This window comes from Miscanthus floridulus, chromosome 19 (genome assembly GCF_019320115.1).
Source record: "Miscanthus floridulus cultivar M001 chromosome 19, ASM1932011v1, whole genome shotgun sequence".
NCBI lineage: Eukaryota > Viridiplantae > Streptophyta > Magnoliopsida > Poales > Poaceae > Miscanthus > Miscanthus floridulus.
The window spans coordinates 54,673,894-54,682,802 of NC_089598.1; the positions used below are offsets into that span (position 1 = coordinate 54,673,894).

The 8,909-nt window shown below is 46.6% G+C and overlaps 1 protein-coding gene across 1 annotated transcript; it reads right to left on the bottom strand.

The window, feature by feature from the left end:
* Positions 1-4,902: 4,902 nt before the first annotated feature.
* LOC136525164 (uncharacterized) lies at positions 4,903-8,653 on the bottom strand. The gene is made up of 2 exons (XM_066518164.1): positions 8,359-8,653; positions 4,903-7,481 (listed from the first exon to the last, which is right to left on the bottom strand). Exons 1-2 carry the CDS (start codon positions 8,651-8,653, stop codon positions 4,954-4,956), a joined length of 2,823 nt encoding a protein of 940 aa, XP_066374261.1. The 3' UTR covers positions 4,903-4,953.
* Between the last annotated feature and the right edge of the window lie 256 nt (positions 8,654-8,909).

Here is an 8,909-nt window from a genome sequence, read left to right on the forward strand (position 1 = left end):
TGCATAGTATTGACCAATTTAGTGCGATGAAGACTCACCCAGAACTCGGCCTTGATCTGTGCCGCAACGGTGCCGAACTCGCTGTCCTCGGTGGCGTAGAAGTGGTCCCATGTCTAGGGCGGTGAAGTCACCGAGGCGTAGGTGACCATGCCAGGGTAGTGCTGCCAAATCAGAAGGCCCAGGGTGCCATTGATGTGCCGGCCCGTTCCGGACACAACTTCCCAGTTGCTGCAAGAGTCATTAAGAAGAATTGTTAGTCTCTAGTTCGATTTTCAACATGTCATATGAAATAGTAGTGAAATAATACTTACTTGTCGCCACTGGGTCAAATCACCGGGCGCCGGTGAAGTGGGATCGGCCGTGCCGGGAGCTACGAGGGCCCGCACAAGTAGACTCCCGACGAGGTAGAGCCAGAGGCAGTGCAAGTGGAACCCTCTGCTATCGCTATCGCCGCCTCCCCGTGGTCCGACGAGTTAGAGGAAGTGCCACCCCCTCCTATGTGTAGGCCCACCGCCTGGTCGTCCTCGTCCACCGATAGGGTGGCAGCCGGCTGCACCCTCGTCCTCGGACGTCCACGGGGGCGGCCGCTCCTTGTCCTCCTCATCGGCGGCTCCGGCAAGGGGTCCTCCTCAGCGTGGGGTGGTGAGCGCTCCCTCATGTAGAGGGAGTTGACCCCCGATGGGCCTGCCTTCCGCCTAATATTTTGTCGAGTGCCTGCAATTTCAAAGAGTAAACCAATTAGCACAGTTAAATTACAAGTACTTATAAAGAGATGCAAAATGAACGAAACATAATTGCAATAATAATAATAATAATAATAATAATAATAATAATAATAATAATAATAATAATAATAATAATAATAATAATAATAATAATAATATAGTATTACATGAATTAGAAATATTCTTCACGATCGGCAGCGGCTGGATCATAGGTGTTGTCATCACTATCAATATTATCGAGTAAATCGGGCTCATCTCCATCGTTGTCACCATTGTCATCGCCTAACTATAATCGCTCAAGCATTTGTAAGTCCTTAGCATTTTGCACCCCCTCTCTAATACGATTGGCTTCACCATGGTGGATCCAGCAGGTATAGTTTGGTGTGAATCCATACTTGCAAAGATCTTCCCCCACGTTCTTCCTATTCTTTCTTACACGGTTGTCACATTTGCTGTAGGGACACGGCATCCGACTCGACCCTCTAGCAGCCTTGCCAAATGAATGCTCCAAGAAAGCATTAGTCTTAGTCATCCATTCTGGGGTCATACTTGCGTGGCATGTGTACATCCAATCACGGTTCTCCATCCTCTGGCATATACATATGTAAGCGAGTAATATAACAAACAATTGCATCTGCATGGCGTTCCTACCATCAAATAGGTGAGGATAGGTCCTAATCCCACCCGCGGATGCGTAGATGAGGTCAGTTTCAATGCTCCGCTCCTATCCGAGATAGAATTTCGGCAGCACCTCCCCGCTGTTCTCCCGATACACGTCCTGTAAGGAAGAGTGTGTATCCGGAGAACAACAGGGAGGTGATGCCAAAAGTCTGTCTTGGACCGGAGCAAACCATGGAAACTAACCTCATCTACGCATCCGTGGGCTATCCAAAATACGTAGACAATCCAAAAGAGATACGGTCGCAGATATGCAAAGAACTGCATACCTCTGACCGTATCTCTTTCGAACGGGAGACGCCTAACTGGGCTACGTGACCATATAAAACATGCATGCAAAGGAGGAGGGGGTTATACCTAGGGTGGCGGTGGAGTCAGGCTAGCGGGGCAGTGGTGTGTCGGTGTAGTGGCGAGGCGATGCGGTGCAGGCAGACCAGCAGCGCCGACGAAGACGATCGGGGTCGCCGAGTCCCTCCCACGGGTCCTCCTACATAAAAAAGGCAATAGGTTAGAATCCATTGAAAATTTCGGCAGCACCTCCTCTGCACAGGGAGGTTTCCAGAACCTGCAAGAAACGTAGGCACGATGGCCAACAACCACATATATACCAAACATAGGCACGAAGGCCAACAAACATATATATACCAAGATGAGCTATGTACTTTAGTTCTCTTTCTATGCAGATGAAAGTATCGAAGTAGTACAACAACAAGTACTACTACCACTACAACTACTACTAACACTAACACTACTACTACTAACACTACTACTATCACTACTTACTACTAACAATACTACTAACACTACTAACTACTAACTACTACTACTTACTAACTACTACTAGCACTACTAAGTACTACTACTAACTACTACAGGTGTAGGGCATACCTTCGCGATGAGAATAGCAACAACGAGGGTCGGCGACGACGGTGGGGACGACCGCAGCGGCGTGAGGGTCGATGGGCCTAGGCCGGCACCTTCCTTCTCCTCTCCTTCTCCTTCTCCTCCTCTCTTCTCCCCTCCTCCTCTCTTCTCCCCTGCCTCCTCCTCCTCTCTTCTGTAGTGGCCACCGCGCGGGGGCAGTGGCCACTGACGGGGGAGGTGGACGCCGAGGGGGGTGTGCAGGCGGGGGTGGTGGCCGCCAAGGGGGCTGGCGCGGGCGGTGGAGGCCGGGAGGGGGCGGCGGCCGCGCGAGGATTCGGTGAGGGGAGGTGGACGGGGATGGGCCGCGCGGGCCGCCGTGCGAGGCGCCGGCGCGGGGAGGCGGACGGGGACGGGTGCCGCGGGGGCTCACGCGGGGAGGCACGGTGGCCGGGGCGGAGGCGCGGGGCGGCGATGTGCGGCGGCGGCGGCTGAGGGAGAGAGAGGTGAGAGGGAGAGAGAAATGAGAGAAAGAGAGAGAGAGAGAGAGAGAGAGAGAGAGAGAGGAGAGAGAGAGAGAGAGAGAGAGAGAGAGAGAGAGAGAGAGCCGGCCGGGCGCAGGTGAAGGGATAAGGGCGGCTTTGCCGAGTGCCAGATCGGCGGCACTCGGCAAAGTCAATTTTCTTCGTCGAGTGTCGTGATCTGGCACTCGGCGAAGTTTTAAAAAAAATTCAGCAGCTCTTTGCCGAGTGCCAGCTGGGCGGCACTCGACAAAGTTATTACTTTGCCGAGTGCCAACCGTAGGCACTCGGCAAAATAATTTTTTTTGGTTTTTTGCCACCATTTTTTTTGAAGCTTTAGTACACTACCACAAACAATATGTTTAAATTTGGAACATTTTCATTGCCTTTTGGCATATTTCTATAGTTTATTTTGTTTTGTTGATTTTTTCCAGAAAATGTAAGTTTGAACCGCAGGTGCATCGAATAATGGATTACATTCGTTCAAAAAAGGTTATCCTTGTTTCTTAGTGTAAATTTAGGCTAAATCCAGGAACTGTCTCGAAATTTCGATCAACGTGCTCACGGGGCAACGCCGCCAACTTGCGTGGGAGTGGTTTTTTAATTGTATAAAATGCGAACGAATTCCAAAAATCATGAAACTTGTCGAGTTGTCGCCATATCGTATGCGTATGCCGTGGAAAATTTTTGAAAAAGTTTCGACCACGTTGTCACGTACGATGCTCACAAACCAGGACATCTCCACATCAGACTGCAGTGGCTTAGTACGAACTTGACACGCAATTTATTTCCAACAGGCTTAGGGCCAAATTTGTTGTCGGAAACGCAATTTATGTCCGGCCTGGCGAACGCAATCGGCCTTAGGCCTGATTCGTTGTCGGATACAAATGCAATCGGCCGTGAGGCCAGATGCTATGGTGATGACGTGAAACAAATAACAGATCAATTAAGAATATGGCTAGGGCAGATGATTCGGCTACAAAGTACAGCCGAATCAATCGTTCCCCAGCGGAGTCGTAAAAAAGTGTGTTGACGCCGGATTGATCCCGGATCACACACCAGTAATGGCTAGCATGCCCGTGGTTGCAAGCAACCGGTGTTAGTACCAAAATGGCAAATACGCCCGTGGTTGCAAGCAACCGATGTCAGTAACAAAACGGCTAGTACGTCCGTGGTTGCAAGCAACCGGTGTTAGTAACAAAATGAAGAATGTAGGGAGGATGTCACTCTTTCATGGTGCGGGATGGAGAGGTTTGCAAGCAAACTACCAAAAGATAACCAACGTGCTTGCGTAACGAAGAACCGGCTAGTTTTCAGGCAAACTAGCAAAGAAACCGTTGAAGCTCTCACCCAGGAGGGACCCGTCAGGGCAAGGACGTCGCCGGGTTGCCCTAGGTCGGCCCACAAACCTAGGGCGCCATACTTGGTTGTTTGATCAAGGGATGAACAACATGGGGCTGGAAAAGAGAGTAAAAGGGTTAGAGTAGATGTAGTAAATTGATTTTTGCTTGATTGGATAGATGGGAACTTAATTGGCCATGTAACCCATAAATGAGTAATGCATCAGAGCCACAGGGTAATGTAATGTGTAGGATGCTAAATGACAGTAGCCCACCTAGTGAGTTGGGACAAAATAACATTCACAACTAACTTATTAATTGGAACCAATGTGGTACTATTATCATGTCGTTTTATGGAGTTCTTCTTAGATTGGGTCAAAACTGTCATGGACCTATGTAAAATTGGCATGGGCCCAATTACAGTGTCAAAATATCTACATTTACTCACTGATTTTTGAAAGACTCATCAATTTCTCTATTTGCATAAGTTGTTCCAATTAATAAGTTAGTTGTGAAGGTTATTTTGTCCCAACTCACTAGGTGGGCAGTGGGCTACTGTCAATTAGCATCCTACACATTACATTACCCTGTGGCTTTGATGCATTACTCATTTAACAATTTCCATTAAAAGGTAGTGTGTAGATAGTTAACTGAGAAAGAACTACCTTGAAACCTCAGTACTGATTTTTGCAAATGCAAAGAGTAAAACATCACCAAGGGAATAATGCTATACAATGACTTTATGAAAACAGAAACATTAAGATAAAAAACTTTTAAGTTGTATATATCAGGCACATCAATTCAATAAATGCCGCATCAAGAATACAATTACACAGCCAGAGGCATCTCCCCCAGTCGCCCAGCAGATGGCTGAAGGCTTAAAGGATCAATTTCGATAGGTGCCGACATTTTTTCCAGGCAAGGAATCCACTTTTCTCCCTTCTTGCTGACCAATAAAGCCACCTCATCGAATGACAGCAACACATGAATCACAATGTAAATGAACACAGCAATGACAAGTGCAAAAATGTATGCAGATGTCTTGAAATTTCTGCAGCTTCCTGCGGCATATGCTCCAAGGAGACTAAACAAGTCCAATACCATTGCTGTCTTCATAGCAAGTAGAGATCTCCTGTACTTGCTTATTGTGTTGTTCAACAAGAGGATGACCATGACCATTGATGCCATGAATGCTGTGGCATTACAATAGAAGAACACTTTAAACCGTGATGGATGGGTATCATGGAGGATTGGGTCACCTGCAAAATGGCCTACCTGGTCATCAGGCCAAAACCCACCTGGCGGGAGCAGCCCAGCTTGGTATGTGACAGTGACTGCGAGAGTCCCGATCAGCATCAAATCTTTGCGCCATTTGTGTTCAGTTCTCTTTCTAGTTCGGATGCTTCTTTCGTGATTCATGGATGGCTGTTGGAGCACAGAAGACCTAAAGGTGTACATCCTTATCCTTTCCAACAAATTGTTCACCTTGTCTTTTGCAAATGTCAGAACCACAACTTGAATCATCACATAAACAGACACTGCAACAACGACAAGGATGACGTACACAGATGTTGAAACTTTCCTGCAGCTTCCAGCAGCAAAAGCACCCAAAAGGCTGATCAGATCAACCAAAACACATGTGTGCAGCGCATAGACCTCAAGACCCTTGTGACATAGCCTTTTACTAACAAACAACATAATCACAACCAAGGATGCCATGAAAGCTGTTGCATTGAAGTAGAAGAAAACCCTGTAGCGGGTTGGGAATTCATCATGGAACACTGGATCACGTGCTTGGTGGCCATTACTGTCACTCCAGAATCCACCTGTTGGGCTTATGCCAGCTTGATATGTGATGGAAGCAGCCAGAATTGCAAGCAACATCAGAAACTTGCGCCGCTTCTCCAAATCCTTCTCTTCATCTTCATTCTCCACAGCATCATCTCTTCTGAGTCGTCTCTTGAGAGCCAAAGATAGCAGAACATGAATTACAACATAGGTGAAAACAAGAAGGACCAAGACAAACACATAAAGGGACGTCAAGAACATTCTGCTGCTTCCAGCAGCATAGGCCCCCATAAGTCCAAAGAGATCCAGTGTCATGGCTGTTTGCAGTATGTGACGCTTCATGGCACTAACGGTAATCAGTTGGCTCTGAAGTAAGGTAATGATCACCAAAGATGCTACAAATGCTGTGGCATTGCAGTAGAAGAACACCTTGTAACGCCTTGGATGCATGGTCTCCAAGATTGGGTCCCCGGCAATATGCCCATCATCCCAAAAGCCACCTGGTGGATTTAGTCCAGCTTGATATGTGACAGTGGCAGCAAGGATACCAAGCAATAGGAGATATGTGCGCAGTTTTTGGATGTCATCTTTAGCATCACTAAAATTGTTTGACGTATGTTGTGTATTGGGCCCTGACAGGGTAGTATGCTTGCCATCATCTGGATTCCCACTCCCCTTCACAATGAAAGAGCTCAGTTTCTGGAGCACTTCGGTCTTCTTCTTTCTCATCCATCCAATTGACTTCTCTATACACTCTGGTTTTGTCACAATAGGTTCAATCCACTGAAGAGCAAGGTAGAGCAAAACTGCACCAACGAGGGAGAAGACATAGGTAGATGTACGGACCTCCCTACAACTCCCAGCAGCATAAGCCCCCATAAGCCCAAAGAGGCTCACCAGCACACACAACCGCAGAGCATTTGACTTGACAACATGATCCACTGCTGTATTGCTGAGGAGCATAATGATGATCACAAGGGATCCAGCAAAAGAAGTTGCATTGCAGACCATAAAAGCCTTGAATCGACGGGGGTAATGATCTCGCAGAACTGGATCACCGGAAAGGTGGTTAGGCTTGTCATCATCAGGCCAGAAGCCACCTGGTGGGCTTAGCCCTGCAACATATGTCACTGTCGCTGCTAATGTGGCAAGAACCAGCAAGAAACTGCGATTCCGCTCCAATTCTTCCCCCTCATCATGAGCCTCCCGATCATTCATCGGAGTTTCTGGCTCATTGCTCTGTGTTTTCTTGAAAATGATTGCAAGGATATCCTTCCAGTATTTCCGGATATTCATGAACATATCCCACAGACATTTAGGCGCCAGATGCCGGAAGAATATGACATGGAGCGTGATATATGCAAATATGCCAACAAGTAATACCCAAATGTAAAGTGAGGTCCTCACCTCCCTGCAGCTCCCTGCAGCATAGGCACCCATGAGCCCAAGCAGGCCCAGTACCATTGCAAATTGTAGTGCCCGAAGCCAAACCACATTGCGGCTCAATTCCCTGACCAGGAGCAGTATAAGGACAATGAGTGATGCCCCAAACGCTGTTGTGTTGCAGTTAAGGATGAAAACGGAACAGAAATATCCCGAACCGAACCGTATCGTTTTCTATATTTAATCCGATCGAATCCGCATTTTCTTGTCCGACTTTATCGTTTTCGCTTTCGCATTTCAGATGTTTCGTATTTCAAATGTAAAAGTAGAAAACGGTTTAGACATTTTTCGACCGTTTTCTATTTTTCTACTTTTAATTTGAAATATTCCGAATTGAAAATTCGGTTTAAACTGAATTTGGCCAACTGAGGTCATACAGCCCAATTACAGGTTGTTCACCACGCAGCTACGTTCTTTCTACTGGTGGCCAGCTGCCCTCTCTTATAGACGGCGTCCAGCCTCATCTCTCTTCACCTCACGAGATGGTGCTAAATGTCAGGAAACCAGCAGCATCTACACGAAAGCCCACCTGGGCCATAGCCCATCAAGCTCATCGGTTTAACCCCCACCTGCAAAGTCAATCATTTGATAGTTTTTGCATCAGCCGAATAAATCTTTGTTACTCAAAAGAAAAATCTGAATAAATCTTTAAAATAAAATACTACATCTATTCTAAAAAGATTAATAAAATTATTCTGACTCAGTTCGAGTTCATGTTTCTATAATATGCACTTGTTAATTATTATATGCACTTAAACTTGATCATGTATGCACTTGGTCTACAGGTCGGTATTCCGTATTGAGTTTTCGTATATCGACCGTGTTCGACATAAATCCGCTCGAATTGGTTCGTTTTCGAAATTCTTGATAATTCGTAAGTTCGCGTTCGTTTTCGTGTCCGGTTTTACCGTTTTCGTTTTTATTTTCGTATTTCAAATGTAAAAGTAGAAAATAATTTAGGAGTTTTTCGAGTTTCTGACCGTTTTCATCCTTGCTTGCAGTAGAAGAACACATAGTAACGCTTGGGGTAGCTAACTCTTAGCACAATATCACCGGGGATGTGACCATTCAGGCTGTCTTGCCAGAACCCACCCGGCGGAGCTAACCCTGCTTGGTAGGTGATGGCTGCAGCTAGGATAGCCAGCAGCATCGAGTACTTCCTCAGCTTCCATAGGAGGTCAGCCTGAACCTGAAGTGCGCTAGGATGCTGGACAGCCTGGCCTTCCTGCAGCGCATGTTGTTCTTCAGAAGATTTGCTAGGCATATGGCTATTGTTAAGCTGCTGTTGAGACTCCATAGCTTGATCTTGGAGCAAAGCAAATCTCTATTTTGTCTCTGAAGATTCTAACATCTGAAAAAAGAGCATGAGCTATATGCAGAGCTCGCTCCGTTTGGATACACCTCCACTAGGTAGAAGGAGAAGGTGAAGATAAGAAATAAGAGACAATGGAAGCTATGTGCAAGACATGGGCCGCTTCAAACAGACAGAAGTGTCAGCAGCCAAAAAAGACACAGTGAAGTACAGCCTCATCTAGTAGCGCTTGTTTAGTTCC

Bases quoted from the DNA above. Each gene is read 5' to 3' on its own strand.
- LOC136525164 (XM_066518164.1), bottom strand. From the start codon at position 8,653: ATGGAGTCTCAACAGCAGCTTAACAATAGCCATATGCCTAGCAAATCT. The intron at 7,482-8,358 runs ACTGCAAGCAAG...TTTTCATCCTTA, and splicing joins GCGTTACTATGTGTTCTTCT to ACTGCAACACAACAGCGTTT.